This window comes from Capra hircus, chromosome 3 (assembly GCF_001704415.2).
Source record: "Capra hircus breed San Clemente chromosome 3, ASM170441v1, whole genome shotgun sequence".
Classification (NCBI taxonomy): domain Eukaryota; kingdom Metazoa; phylum Chordata; class Mammalia; order Artiodactyla; family Bovidae; genus Capra; species Capra hircus.
In genome coordinates, this window is record NC_030810.1 from 12,615,148 (window position 1) to 12,630,539 (window position 15,392).

Genomic DNA, 15,392 nt, shown 5'->3' on the forward strand with positions numbered 1-15,392 from the left:
TCAGGGAATGGCACCTCAGAGTGCTGCCTTCTCAGGGAAGCCATCCCTCACCCCTACAGTAGCCTCAATCACACTGCCCTATCTCCTAAATGTGTCTCTAGCTGAGAGATTGCAGACAAACGCTTTGTAGGGGAGTAGTGGTGTAAAACCCTCCCATACAAGTTTAATGTTTAAGCAGTTGTCACTGACAGGCACCATACTGACAGGCACAGACAAGTTTTTAGGCACAGACAAGTTTTTATTACTTTGTCCTGCATATAGATCCCAAGAAATATAAAAACATCTCCAGAATTAGTCAAAGGAACCACTCTCCCCACCCCCAACCAGCCCCTTCCCTCCCTGGATGGGCTCAGATATGGGTGCTGGGAGCAGGTTGCAGGCCACCTCTCTCTATCCATTGAATAATTATGTTCCATATAAAAATAGATCTGTAGAGGGCTCCCAGGGAGCCATCAGCCCACATCACACCGGCAACCTGTGTGGGGCTGAGGCCTGAGACCTGTCAGGATGCTGGGACCTCACTCCTCACGGGAAGGGAGGTCTACCCTGGACACCGAAGTCCTGCCAAAACAGCCAGAGGACTCTGCAGAACAGCTGGTGGCGGGGGGAACACCCTGGCCCCCAGAGCATGACTGATGCAGCTGCAGATGGGGGGAGGCTCCCTCCACCAAGACGGGGTGCTGGTGTGTCCTTTCCAGGCTCTCCTGGGGGCAGTGGGGGCAGAGTCTGGAGGGCACTGGCAAGGGACCCTCCAGCTTTGTCCAAGGTAGAAGCAGTGTCTCAGCCTCTCCTGGCACCCCCAGGACACTGAGTCAAGACAGGTGCTCAGGAGATGGAGAGCGGGGCTGGGGGACTCCTGCCCTGCTGGCAGGATGAGGCTAAAGGCACTGTTGGGAGGCCCCACCCCCACCACGGAGCACTCCCAGGGATGCACTGCCTCCTCCTCCCTCCAGGATGCTCTGCAGGCCCCTCTGCTTGGACTCCTTTTGTCCTAGGCCCTCCATCAACCTTAAGAGCCCTCCCCCGGCTCCTCCAAGGTCTCATTCAATGGATGCATCAGACTCAGCCAGGGAACTTTCCCAGACACCCCTCCATATACACACATCAAGAGTGCCCATCTGCCCCTCCAGCCCACGAGCCCTCAGGCCCCAAGGTCTGCCAGCAGTGGGCGTGCACCACTTCCTGGAGCCTGAGCTCATCTCCCTGCCTTGTCTGGCCCCTCCAAGGGCTGGCTGTGTCTCCTTCACCCCTTCCTGTAGCCCTTGAACCCTTCCCACCCCATCCCATCCCACCCACACACAGCCACACCCCAGAGCAGGTGTATGTCAGGGGTGACCCTATCCAGGGCCAGTTGCCTTCCTGCTGTCCTGTGAAAGCCCTGGCCTCATGATCACCCCCACCTCCAGGAAGCCCTCCTGGATGAGGAGCTCTGGAGTCAGCTCAGCGCAACCACTCCTGCCAAAGCCCTGCAGAAGAGGACCCAGAGGGAAGAGGCATTTCATGTGGGCTGGGTGGTACAGGGGATGAAGTTTCCAAAAGAGGGGTCACCTCAGAGTACCCCTGGGCTGCCTCAGGGAAGAGTGTTGGTAACACACAGAGGACCAAGGACTCTCCAGAGCCACACTCTGGATCAGGAATTGGGCCCATGGGCTCAAGCCCAGCTCTGGCCCAGACTCCTCATTGAGCCTTGGTTTTCCCACCTGTATGGTAAGGACTGAACTGGCCTATTAGAGAAGCTCCTTCTCTGAGAGTCACTATCCACAGGGCTGGGAGCAAAGCTCTTGGAATCCCGGGCAGAAAACCTCTATCCTCATGTTCCTCCCAGATGTCCTGGCCAGTGAGTTTATAAAAGGAATGCAAAGTAGTAGGGGACGCCTAGTGGGACCTCAGGAGAGCACCGGGACCCTCACCCAGAATGGTCTGCCCAACGGTGGGGGAAGCAGAAATCAGCTCCTGAGTCTGGGATCCTCAGGGTTCAGCCCCTGAGCTCAGCACCACCTCTGCCCGCCTGGGTCTCAGGACCAGGGTCCAGACATGGCCCAGCTGGACCACAGGGAGCTGAAGAGCCACGGCCCACAGGATGGGTGGTCCTTGCTAGGTCCCAGAGCAGCCCATCCCTCGGGGACCCATGCTGCCCGCTGGTCTGAGGGAAAGTGCAGCACCCTTTGGGGTGGGCCCCAGACTGCAGTGGGTGCGGAAGACAGAAGGGCATGAACCAGGCCATTTAAAGCTATGTCTTCCTCCCTGCCCCTGCCCACCTTGGTCTCTGTGACCCTGTATTTCCTCCCACTGTTATCTCAGGGCTCCTCCCCAGGATTTGAACCTTTTTTCTAGGGGGGAACTGAGTCAGCCAAGGTGCTCAGACAGGGGGCAGTGAGGGGAACAGGCAGGGAAGTGGGAAAGACTGCGGCTCCACGCAAGCTCTGGGCTCTCCCCTCTGCACAGGTGGAACACAGCCAGCAGGGGTCCTGGTGGGGCTGGGGGCTGGCGGCCCCCCTGGGGTCCAGGCCAGAAGAGTGGGGCTGCTCACACCTGTACCCCCCGGCCCTGCAGCTGGAGTACTCGGGCCCGCAGGGCACTGATCCCGCTGAGGAGGTCCTCCCGGTGTTCCACCGATGAGATGCCCAGGCTCACCAGGTCCCTGGAAAGAAGGCTGGTCAGATCTAGCTGGCTCATCCCCACTGTCTTCTCTCCCTTCCACTCCACCCCCCAGGGAACAACCCAGAATGAGGACAAGCTGGGCCTCCCATGCAGGCAGGGGCAGGGCTCCCCGGCTCCTCAGACTCACTGGGCAGTCATGGCGGCCACAGCCTCCAGGCTCCCATAGCCCGCAGCAGCGAAGCTGTCTTTGTAGCGGCCCAGGTCCAGGGCCTCCAGCCACGCGCCCACGGAGCCAAAGGAGGGGAAGGTGGAGAAGGCACGGTCCGCCAGGGGCGTGGGAGGCCTGGGGCAGGGGGTGGAGGAGCTGTGGTCAGTTGACAGTAGGGATCTGGGGCTCAGACTCAGTCGCTCTCCTGAGGAGCGATCATCTGAGAAAGGACAGGCGATGTCATCTGAGGACAGGCTGTCTGAGAAGATAACTGAGTCCCAGGGTAGGCCTGGCTCACACAGGGTTCCAGGTGTTCTCAGAGCCAGGCGGGGGTTCACGACGCTAGGGCAGGTGGAGAGGCTGTACAGGAGCCAGCTAAAGGCACCAGGAGGGTCTGGAATGGTCTAGGGTAGGGTATACGCAGGCAAGTTGGGGAGGTGACTTGTATTATCCGAACTACAGATTTGTTAGGACTATCACCACACTTACTTACGTGGTCACTGTACCCGGGATATGTGGGGCAAAACCCAGGACAAGCAGAAATGACTGAGATGAAAGGCTGTATGTGCCTAAGGCATCTACCTGGGGCACCTACATGGGGAGGGAGGGCATGCATGGAAAGGCGAGAGTTCGGCTGTGTCGGCACAGTTGGAAAGGCACCTGGGACAGGTGAGGTGATGCTGTACCTGGCACAGGTGGCGTCAGCACACTTCGGGGGCTCTGGGTCCTGCATCATCTTGCTCAGGAGGCCATGGATCTGGGAGAACCTGGGCCGCTCACCCGGGTCCTTCTGCCAGCAGGCAAGCATCAGTCGGTGCAGTGGGGAGGGGCAGTTCCTGGGCGGCGGCAGCCGGAAGCCATCCTCCACGGCCTTGATCACCTAGGCCGTGGCGGCAGTGGGGGAGTGGTGGGCAGACAGGAGGTTTTAGGGCCCCCAGTACACACACTTACCCCATCCCCAGGAAGACTCAAATGGTGGCCAGGCAGGGACTGGAAACAGACAGTAAAGAAGGGCCTGGGGCTAGGAGGACAAGGGTTCATGGGCAGAGGTCAGGGAGCTGGGGCCTGAGGTCAGAGGGCAGCAGGATCGGAAGGCCAGGCGCTGGAGCCACCGCAGCCACTCACATCTTGGCCAGACATGTCCCAGTAGGGCCGCTCTCCGAAGGCCATCACCTCCCACATGACGACACCGAAGCTCCACACGTCGCTGGCGGAGCTGAAGTGGCCAAACTGGAGCGTCTCGGGGGCGGCCCACAGCGCCGGGCTCCGGCCACTCTGCAGGCAGGCGGGCCGGCCGCTCAGGGGCAGGAGGGGCCGGAGTCACAGCCAGCGTGCCCCGCCGGCAGAGCGCCTCGGGGTCCCACCCCACCTGCCTGCCTGCAGCTGCTCATCTAAGGGAGAACCCACAAGGGGGCCGCAGGCGAGGCCCGTGCTGGCGTGGGCAGCTGGAGGGAGGGGCGGGAGTGGGGGAGAAGGGGGGCGCGGGGAAGGGCCCCTCACCATGGTGGTGTAGACCGCCTCTGCTCGGTCCCGGGGGCCCCGGCCGAAGCCAGAGATCTTGCAGACGAGCTCGCTGCTGACCAGCACCCGGCGTGCGGCCAGGCCCCGGTGGACGTAGCCCATTTCCGACAGGTACTTCATGGCCGACGCCAGGCCGGGCAGCAGCCCCATCAGCTGCGTGGCCACCAGCTGGCCCTCATGCCGCTGGGAGGGAGGAGGAGATGGAGGCCGGCTGCACCCTCGCTTCCCTGGTGCTGTGTGACCCCAGGGAAGTCACTGGCCTTCTCTGGGCTTCAGTTGGCTGCGTTACCTGCCAGGTCAGCCTGGCCAGAGGGCATCTCTACAGAGGATGAGGCCAACCCCAAGTCCCACCAAAGGGAAAAGTGAGGGACCAAGAGAACCTCAGTCATCAGTGCCCCCTGGGGCCCAGGCCACTCACCCTGAGGAAGCCATCCAGGGCCCCATGGCCCATGTACTCGGTGACAATCATCAAGGTGCTTCCTGCGCTCAGGGAGGGGGACATATATGCTCAGGTGCCTGCTGCCCTCCGTGAGCACACGTGCCCCCCACTCCTCGCCCCGCGCCAAGATGGCCAGGACCAAGGCCCAGCTCCCTGAGTCTCGCCCCTCTCCTGCCTGCCCTCTCCTGCTGAACAGCAGGAGAGGTGGTGTCTGAGGGGGACAAAGGCCAGGGTGAGGATGTGCAGCAAGTTAGCTGTGGAAATCACCAGGGATGCACTCCCAGAGTGTCACCACATAGCCAGAGGTCACGCAGGGTCAGAGGCCACCTGAGTCAGTGACAGAGAGCTGAGCTCCTCTCCCCACGCTGGGCCGCGTCAGGTGCCCTCCCAAGACTGAGAAGAGGGCCTGAGGGCGTGGCGCACCCCACTTCCCACACCACGGACTCCTCCCCCTCCCACCCACCCACGCTGGTGGAGCACCGGCCTTACCTCGGGTGACCACGCCCTCCAGTCGCACCACGTGGCTGTGGTCGAACTGGCCCAGGGTGAGGGCCTCAGCCAGGAAGCTGAGCCTCTGCGAGTCGGAGCAGCCCTCCCTCAGCGTGTGCACGGCCACAGGGAGCTCCTGGCGGCCCGGGAGCTGCAGGCAGCCGCAGCACAGCTCCCCAAACCGCCCTGGGGGAGAACAGCACCTCAGACACCCACCGGAGGCCGCAGCCTCAGCCAACCCGGGCAGGGTGAGCAGCTTGTGGCTCACGGGCCCTTTCTGGCCTGGGACTCAGGGCTCCTGAGTTCAAATCCTGGTGAACTGAGTACTGACCGTCTGCTCTGCCCCTCCTCTGGCCTCAGTTTTCTCCTCTGTGAAATGGGGAGTCCTCCCTGCCTCCCGTGGTGGGAAATTTCAAAGCCTCAAAGGAAGGACTATGCGCGTGCCAGCACATCAAAGGCGTGCTGGGAGACCATGGCATCTGTTCCACCACGCTGCCCCTTTCCAGCCTCTGCCCAGTGAGTCTGCCGCCAGTGCTAGGGTAGAGTGTTGGGCTCCTGGTCAAAGTGCTGCTTTCTCAGCGCAGGGGCGGAGGGCTTGCAGACACGAAGCAAGGAAGTCAGGGCACTGATGGTGAGAGAGCACTCACCCACTAGGAGCCAGGCCCTGGGCTAAGCACTGGGACGCTCCCACAGCATCTCTGAGGCAGATATCATGCCCATTTAACATATAAGAAGCTGAGGCTCAGAGCAGAAGACGGACGAGCCCCTGGTCAGTGGCAGAGCCAGGGCTAGAACTCAGGTATGCCTGGAACCCAAGCTTGCAAACACCCCTCCCCATTGGGCCTTGAAAGCCTGCGACCAAACTTCTGCCAGTGGCAGTCTGCAGAGCCAGCTCTGAAAGAGCCTGCAGGGAGAGAGTTCTGACCTTGGGGGCAGGCAAAGGGTAGGAAGGCAGGCTCACAGATTCCTCTGCCACTTCCCTCCCTGGACCCTGGTGGGCAGAGGCCCAGCTTGATGTGGAGGCGGGGGCTTCCTGGACAGCATGGGGGCTGGGTGAAGGCCAGGCCTGCAGAGATGGCGGCGGGACTTGGGGTGGAGGCAGGCTAACAGGATAGTGGTGGGGTGGGATGTAGGAGGGGCTTCCAGGGAGGGCTAGCAACGGGTAGAGGAAGGGCTTCCCCACAGACAAGGATTCCCCGGGTGCCCAGTTTGCCTGTTCCAAGGCTCTTCTCCAGCGTGACGCTTTTCGCATCCAGCTCCTTGGCAAACAGATGCACAGCCTGCAGCGGGTCCCCACAGCTCTGGGGATCTACGAACGTGCGGCGAGTTGGGACTTTGACTAGCAATGAGGAGAAAGAGATGGGAGTGAGGGAAAGGGCCTCTGTGCTTGGAGCAGTGGGGTGGGGGAGGGGAGGTATCCAAGGGCTGAGCACCATAGAATTGATGCTTTTGAACTGTGGTGTTGGAGAAGACTCTTGAGAGTCCCTTGGACTGCAAGGAGATCCAACCAGTCCATCCTAAAGGAGATCAGTACTGAATATTCATTGGAAGGACTGATGCTGAAGCTGAAACTCCAATAAATACTTTGGCCACCTGATAGAAAAAACTGACTCATTAAAAGACCCTGATGCTGGGAAAGATTGAAGGCGGGAGAAGGGGACGACAGAGGATGAGATGGTTGGACGGCATCACCGACTCAATGGATATGAGTTTGAGTAAACTCCAGGAGTTGGTGATAGACAGGAAAGCCTGGTGTGCTGCAGTCCATGGGGTCGCAAAGAGTCGGACACAACTGAGCAACTGAACTGAACTGAACTGAAGCAAGGGGAGTCAGGAAGAGGACTGAGGAAGTAAGGTGAGATGGTGCCCGCCCCGCCCCAGCCCAGGCCCAGACAACTCACAGTGGAAATACAGCTCCTCCTCATCATGGGCGTCCCGACCTCCTTTGCCATAGCTGCAGGGCCTGGGGTAGGGGGTGAGAGTGGGGGTGTCCACTGTCATCCTTTGAGCCAGGCTGTCCCAGCCCTTCCCATCTTACCAGCACCCAGGGTGGCACCTCTTTGTCCCTCCAAAAGGACAAGGTCTGTGCCCCAGGGGAGGGACCTTCTTGTCCTGTGGGTCTGGAAGCTTCTCCCCCCAGCACACATGTAACCTCAGTCCCCGACCTAACCACTCACCCCCTCCGCATTCCTAGTTATTTTCACTTTGAGATGCCGTGAATTCTTGCAACTCCAGAGACACCCAAATCCATGCCCTGATTTCAAGTCCAAGCTGCCTCCCTGCCTACAGCTGAACACAACAGGCAGGCCTTGCGCCCAGGGGCAACTTCCGGTCTAGTCAAGAAAACAGACCTTGAGAAGGAACCACAAGCCCACTCACAGGTCCGAGCAAAGGAGAAGGGCGGTGCGCTGTAGGAACATGGAGCTGAGACAGGGTTGAGACCATCAAGGATGGCTTCCCGAGAGAGGCCACCGTGGGCCAAAGGACTACATCACGATCAACAAAGTCATGGGCTGGCACCCGGGCCCCCAAGGCAGGCTCTTGCAGGCCCACATAAAGACTTAGGTTTTATTCTGGGGGTGGGGAAGAGGAGAGCCCCAGGGGGAGGCAGCTTTGAGCAGGGGAGTGCCACGGTTCAATTTGCACTTTAGAAAGATCATCCCAGCTGCTGCTGTTGTCCCTGCAGGAGATGGCAGGAGATGGCTCAGGCTACGGGGTGACCAGGGATGGAGAAAAGTAAGAGTGACATTGAGGTGACAGGGCCACGGGGCTTGGGGAAGGCTGGAGGTCAGAAAGGGAGAGAGCAAAGGTAGGAACCACTGTAGTGTTCCAGCTTGCCCAGTGAAGCGAGGCAGGTACCATTCACCAAGGCGGAGCGATGACAAGTTCCCGTTTAGAAATTTGAGTTTGCAGCACCTCTGGGATAAGCAGGGCTGATCAGTGAGCAGGGAGTTAGCTGCGTGTGGCGGGGGCGGGGGGTGTAGTTTAGAAGAAGGGTCTGCTCTGGAGATACAAGTTCTAGAGCTGGGGGCCTTGTCCAGGGAGAGGAGGGAGCCTGAGAAGCGGGATGGGGATGGGGAACAAGTCTGAGGACCCGTCCCGCTCCCCCCCATCTAGAGATAGGGAAGAGGAGAGGAGGGCTTCCCTGGTGGCTCAGATGGTGAAGAATCTGCCTGCAATGCAGGAGACCCAGGTTCAATCCCTGGGTTGGGGAGATCCCCTGAAGAAGGGAATGGTTACCCACTGCAGTATTCTTGCCTGGAGAATCCCAGGGACAGAGGAGCCTGGTGGGCTACCGTCCACGAAGTCGCAAAGAGTCGGACTGAGCGACTAACAACACAACAGAGAAGGAAGCCACCGAGGATACCATGAAAGAGCCACCAGAGAAACTGCAGGGAAGTAGAAGGGAAATCGGGGGCAGAAGGTGGTAGGGGCGGTGATGTCATAGGAAGCAAGGAAGGAAACAGGATCAGAAGGGCAAGGTCACGTGAAGACTCAAGGGGGAGAGCTGAGGGAGACTTGAGAGAGATGGCCACCTGTCGATGCCAGTGGAGGCGATCACGCAGGATGGAGTGGTCATGACCGCGGTCCCCCGCGTGGGCTCTGGAATCTGATGGCATGGACCAACTCCCTAGGTCCTTCCCTCACTGTCTGTGGATCAGGTGGCTGGTTTTCTCTTTAATATGATTAGGATCAAGACAGCCCTGCCTGATCACACTGGCGCCAAGAGCTTACAAAGCACTCAACAAATGTTAGCCAGCATATAGGGAAGAAGTAGATGGGATCAATAGTAAGGGCTCCTGAGAAGGCAGGAAGGGGCGGGTTTCAATCACAGGTAGAAGGACTGATCCCGGCCGGGAGGATGGCACTTCCTCTAGAGAAACGGAGGGAGAGGATGGATGCAGAGACAGGCAGGTGTGCCTGACTCAGTGGTGCAGGCCAAGAGCAGGTGCAGCAGACACAGCTGAGAGAGTGAGCTGCGAGGACCAGCAGTCTGCAGGGCACAAGCAGAACTGGGCTGATGGCCTGGTCCACGTCAAGAGACGGGAGAGGGCAGCTGAGGCGGAACAGGAGAGGGGATCCGTGGAAATGAAGTCAAAGACCCCAGAGGCCAAGGGCTGGGGCAGGTTGTCCAATGGCTAGTGAGGTCATCCAGCGTGGGAACAGGATGTCCATGAACATCCGGGAGAGCTGAGGAGGGATGCAGGGGGCGAGGCCGAGTGGGTGGAGGAGCAACAGAGAAAGCGAGACGCTTCCACCTGAGGACGACACCCCCTAGTGAGAACTGGGGTGAGCCAGGATAGGCTGGGAGAGCAAGTGGAGGTGAGGGGCCCACTGTACAGAGCGGGGGGCTGCAGAGATGGGGAGCAGAGGAGGTGGGCGAGGGAAGTAGGGGCATGTGTGCTGGAGACGCGTGTCCCTGCCCATCAGTGCTGGACCTGGCAGATTCCCATGCTGGTGCCATTTGATTTTGAGTAGGTTTTGAAATCCACACCTGGCCTGCCCTGCCTGCTCTAGTGCAGCGGTCTCTGAGGTGCTCCTGGGCAGCCGCTCCTGTCTTGCAGCCTCTGCCCAAAGATGCCCTTCTTGCTCACCTCTCCCCCATCCTCTCCTGCCTCCCGGAGGCCCTGAGCTCATGGCCAGCACAAGCTGCTCCCAGCTCCTGTCCATTCCCGCTTTTCCAACGCGTCTCATCTGTGGACCTTTAAGCTCCATGATCAAGGAGATTTTACTCTTGTCCTGCTTTCCTGACTCACCTGGCTGGGGCAGAGCTGGCTCCCAGATCCTCTCCTCCTCAGTCACTTTCAGCGCCTCACTTAAGGCCAAGCAAATAACCCCATCTGAGCCAGATGAAAGCTCGCTGCCCCTCTGGCCCGCAGGCAGTTCCAGGATGCTGACGTGTGCCTCCCGGACCAGCTCATTCCTTTCCTCTGCTCCCCCTACTCCAGCCTGTCACATGCAGCCTTCCCAGCCCCTCCAGTCTGCTGACCTCAGCCCCAGCCTGGAACCCACCTGGGGTGCCTCTGCCAAAGGGACTCTATCTTTGCTGAGCCAGACCCAAGCTCCATATCTTCCCCCCTCCACCCATCCCCTTTCTCTGCCCACTCTCCTGCAAGCTCCCTTCCTCTGGGGCTTGGGGGTTTCTGGCACATGAGCTCCCCTCCCTGCTCTCCCTGCCCCCCCCCCCACGCACACGCAGTTTCTGCCTTTCTTCTCTCTGCCTGTGTTAAAGGGCCTCCAGATCCCTTGGGGGCAGGGACTGGGGGCCTCTAGCGCCTCGGGAGGCTCCCAATTACACCGGAGCAGCTGGAGCTTCATTCCCTCCGTAGTGATGCCTTCTGACATTTAATGAGTGAAGGAGCTAAATCCCCTTTATCCCACAGCAGCTGAGCAGGAGCAGGGCATGGGGGGAGGGGCCAGGACAGCACCAGTCAGGCCTGTCTCTACACAGTGGTATGCTCGCCTGTGCAAATCCGCACATGTGCAAATGCGGATACAGATACAGGTACCTGAAGGCAGGGACACAGCCTGCCAGGGGACAGCCAGGCTGGAACCAGTCACCTACCTCCTCCAAATGGCCAGCACGCTCATCACAGAGCCCAGGACGAGGAGGGCTGAGATGGTTACCACGGTGACGACAACTGCGGGGCTCTGGTCCTTGGACCCGGAGGTGGCTGGGAGGAAAACCACGAGGTTGAGAGAGGCAGAGGACCAGGCTCCTGGGTAAGCCCCAGGACAGACTCCTGTCCTCACCCCACAGCAGGATGTCCACAGCACCTCCACCCTCGGCCTGGCCTCCCAGCAGCCGGGGACCAAGGCTGCCCCCACCAACCGCAATGGCACCTGAAGCTTCGTCCTTTTCCAGGGCGGGGTCACTTCTACTGCAGCCCAGCTCTGAGAGAGAGGAGCAGGCATCCAGACAGGCAGGCTCGGGCCTTCCTTTTTGCCTTATAGATGCACAAGGAAGGTGGCTCTGCAGGGGCATGGCCTTTTCTCTGAGCTCCCCAACCCCAAACCAGAACTGTCACCGACAATTTTTGCTGATGTTCAGTTGCTAAGTCACGTCAGACTCTTTACAGCAATGGCTGTAGTATGCCCAGGCTCCCCTGTCCTCCACTGTCTCCTGGGGTTTGCATGTCCATTGAGTCACTGATACTATCTAACCGTCTCATCCTCTCTAACAGTAAGAATGATGAGTTAACATTTAATGCACACTTATGTGCCATAACTAAACAATCCTGTTTCATCATCACAAGAAGCCAGGGAAGTGAACTGTCTCCATTCTGCAGCTGAGGAAACTGACATCAAGAAAAGTTATGTAATTTGCCCAAGGTCACAAAGCCAATAAACAGTGACCTTAAGATTCAAACCTGATTCCTAAAGCCTCTGCTTTGAACTATTTCCCCATCAGAGGGGCCAAGAGGACCCCAGGCCCTCAGCCCCATCCACCCATCCATCCATTCAACACGTGCACCAGGCTGGCAGTGGTCCTGGGGAGTCGGCAATGAATGAGCCAGAATCCTTGCTCTGGAGGGATGTACTGACCAGCAGGGGAGACAGAAATGAAAAATCAATGGAAAAAAAGAAACAGAGACAGGGGCAGAGCTGAGCAGAGGCACAATCAGAGCTGAGCAGAGGCACAATCATTTCTTCCTAAAGCCAGTGGGGAAGGTTTTGCAGAAAAGGCATCATCTGTACTAGACCTGGAAGATGGACAGGGTTGTTGATGATGCTTAGATGCACTTGCTGGGTCTGGAAAACAACAGGCCATCCCATGTGGCTGGAAAGCAGGCTGCATGGAGGTAGAGATGCAAGATGTGAAGAGATAAAGCTGGAAGGCAGGAGGATGAAGGGAACTGGGGGAGGTGACAGACCCAGAAGGGCCTTGAATGCTAGGTCAGGAGGATGAGCTTTATCTTGAGGGTAACAGGGAGCCCAGAGCAGTGGACAGAGTTCCTTCCCACAAGGAGAGGAATGAGGGAATCTGCTAGGTCAGGAGTGGGGAAAGAGAGGGGGTGCTTGGAAGAGATAAAGGTTTGGGATAACTATCAGGGATGGGGAAGATGCTACGCAGCCCTGATGAATAAACTGGGATTAGAAAAAGACACTTTAGCAGGCAGCCTTGGCGAGGGACGATGGAGGAGAGCCAGTCCTGGGGACAGTGGGGTGGGTGCAAAATAATTTTCGGGGAATGGGGGCCAGCAGGGCTGGAGAGTGCTTCAACCAGGAGAGTTTGCAGAGGCTGGGGAGAGACGATCATGGGGCCAGGAGGGACTGGGAGCCGGACAGATATGGTCAGATCTCAAGAGCTGCTATTAGGATGTCACACAGCAAGTGAGGAAGAGTGACAGCAGAGAAAGGGAGGGTCAGAGGTCAACAAGGTCAGGGTCAAAAGAGTAGATTTCAGAGCCCCCATTTCCAGAGAAGGGGAATAGGGCCCTGGGCCTGAGTGGTGGCAGAAGATGGAACTGTCGCCAAGGACTGTTGGAAATGAGCTGTCCTGGTGGACACGGAAATGGAGGATGCAGAGAAAACTGGTGTGGCCGGCGGCCTCTGAGACAGCCCTACAGGATTCTCCGCTTCCTGGTGTTCCTTCCCCCATGAGCATGGGCTGAACACAGTCATTTGCTTCTAATGAACAGAATACAGCACAAGGGATGGGATGTCACCACCATGATTAAGTTACAAGAGATCGGCTTCTGTCTTGGGCGCCCTCTTGCTCCCGCTCTCTCTCACAGTCTCTAGAAGAATCTGGCTGCTGGGTTATGAGCAGCCCTTGGAGAAGCCTAGGAATCTCGCGCCTGCCTCCAGCAAGCAGCCAGCAAGGGTCCAACTAAGGAAGCACACACCCCTCCCCTCCCCTCCCCTCTACTCCGCCCCAGCTGAGCCTGGAGATGACTGCAGGAGAGGACACCTGGGCTGCAGTGAGGGCTAAGCCGCACGCACATTCCTGACCCACAGAAACCACGAGGTCATGAATGAATATTGGTTTTGGCTGTTGAGTTGAGGGTAATTGGCTACACAGCAGTGGTTAGCTAGTACAGTGGTGCAGCATGGTCCTCCTCGTGATCTTGACTTGGGGTCACAGCTCACTGGAAAAAGTGCTCTGCGATTGGGGAACCACTCTCTGTAGCCAGGGCCACAACAGAGGAGGCCAGGGGCTGAGCGGCACGTCTACCGACTGTGTGCGCTCAGTAGCTCATTTGTATCTGACCCTTTGCGGCCCCATGGACTGTAGCCCACCAGCCTCCTCTGTCCAAGGGATTTCCCAGGCAAGAATACTGGAGTGGGTTGCCATTTCCTTCTCCAGGGGATCTTCCAGACCCAGGGATCCCCCTACTGAGAAGCACCATATTAACAGGTCATCAGTCCTCTTCAGCTACCGGCCCCCAGCACCTGCCCTCCACCACATCCACTCCAGCCCAACCCACGAGCCTTTGTTCTGCTGCCTCTCACCCTCCAAGATGCCTTCCCTGCCCACCTCCCCACGGAGAACTCCAATGTTCCCCAGCCTTCAAGACCCAGCTCTAATCTCCTCTCACCAGCACCTGGCTGGGGTCTAGCAGAGACAGGCATTCGAGCAAGAAGTGCTGTCTCCTTCCCAGAAGGCAACCTCCCTCAACACTTTATCTCCACCTCCCTCTGCGCTCAGAACTCTTTCTATCTTGGATTCGACTCATGTAGCAGGTTGGAAAGAATTATTATCTTGACAGCTGGTGCCAGGATGCCTCTTAGGGCAAACTGCCTTTTGTCCAGGAAAAATACTTCCATGAGCTGCTTGGGGTAGATAGGGGTGAGGCCCTGAGGGCTGGGTTAGCGGCAGGAGACCAAAAGAAAGCAGTAAATGCTCCGTGCACATCCGGAAGGGGCCTGGGGGCCTGGGGGAGCGGGGAGGAGGAGCCAGGGCAGGGAGGCCAGGGCAGGAGGGGCAGTACCACACCACGGCCGAGAGCTGGAACTGTTTTAGGATCAGGAATATCTGATGTTCAGTTCTTGTTTTGCTTTGTTTTGATAACAACTGTATTGAGAAATTATTCTCACACCATACAATTCGCCCATTGAAAGTGCGCAGTTCTCCTGGTGTTGTGTTGGTCTGTTTGCCTTCGGCCACACCACGCAGCTTGTGGGGTCTTAGTTCTCTGACCAGGGATTGAACCCAGTAGTGAAAGCTCGGAGTCTTAACCGCTTCTGGTGTTTTCACTTGGTTTATTGCTGCAGGTTGACACTCCCTTGGTGTGCCCCAACCCTCAGCAGAGGCTGGATGCTGGGATGATGGACATCAGGACCTGGAAGTCCAGAGGGTAAGCTGGGCCGACCTCTCGACTTCACACGCTAAGGCGTAATGGGAAGAGGGATGGTGCCCACGTTTGAGTCTGTGTCATGACAGAGAGAAAGCAGCAGGATGGGAACAAGAATTTAGTGGTCAAGGACAAGAAGTGACCAGGAGAAGAAAAGTCCTCCCAAGAAAAGAGAGGAATCTTGGAGAGGGCAGAGGATATTTCCTCGAGACATGGGAGGGAAATACCAGCTGAGACCTGGGTTCTAGCTGTTCATGGATCCCTTCCCTGTGAGTTCTTCCAGGACAGGTACCCAATCTGAGCCACTAGTTACTGGATTCCAGTCTCATTCGTTAGTTAGGTTGCAACCGAACTATTCTGCAGGTTCCCTTAGTTGCACAGATAACCCCTTAATTTGCCTCCATGCTCCAGCCCCAGGCTGGGTTTTCTCTCCTCTTGCACGTATCACTTACCCTCTCCTGGGGTCAGCACTTCAATGCTGGGGTTGAAGCTCTGGATCTCCCAGGAGGGCCCTGGGGAAGCTGCCCGGATCTGAAAGACGTAGCGGGTAGCCGGCTTCAGGTTAGTGACAGTGACCGCAGGCGCCCCTGTCTTCACCGTCGAGTAAGTCTGCTCACTCTGACCCTGGGGAGAGACAGAGACACATGAGGCCCAGACCCAGGGCTGGCCCCATGCTCCTGGGAGAATGTGGAGGGAAGGGGTAGGGAGGTGGCAGAGGTACTCTGGGAGGAGGAGCCCAGGCTGCTGAAGTAACTCTACTCATCTGGGAGGAATCTCACAGCTTTCTTCCAGAAGATCCCCAGCCCCTTTCTCCACCACAAGTTTCCACCTATAC

The 15,392-nt window shown here is 58.1% G+C and overlaps 1 protein-coding gene across 1 annotated transcript in view; it reads right to left on the bottom strand.

Moving 5' to 3' along the window:
* Positions 223-15,392, bottom strand: part of EPHA10 (EPH receptor A10) — a 43,638-nt gene continuing 28,468 nt past the window's right edge. Inside the window, exons 7-17 of the mRNA XM_018041849.1 lie at positions 15,010-15,181; positions 10,825-10,933; positions 7,160-7,221; positions 6,472-6,597; positions 5,259-5,444; positions 4,749-4,810; positions 4,310-4,513; positions 3,935-4,084; positions 3,496-3,689; positions 2,789-2,944; positions 223-2,641 (exon numbers count right to left, since the gene is read on the bottom strand). Coding sequence (XP_017897338.1) covers positions 2,527-2,641; positions 2,789-2,944; positions 3,496-3,689; positions 3,935-4,084; positions 4,310-4,513; positions 4,749-4,810; positions 5,259-5,444; positions 6,472-6,597; positions 7,160-7,221; positions 10,825-10,933; positions 15,010-15,181 — 1,536 coding nt within the window. The 3' untranslated portion in view covers positions 223-2,526. The remainder of the gene's footprint in view (positions 2,642-2,788; positions 2,945-3,495; positions 3,690-3,934; positions 4,085-4,309; positions 4,514-4,748; positions 4,811-5,258; positions 5,445-6,471; positions 6,598-7,159; positions 7,222-10,824; positions 10,934-15,009; positions 15,182-15,392) is intronic.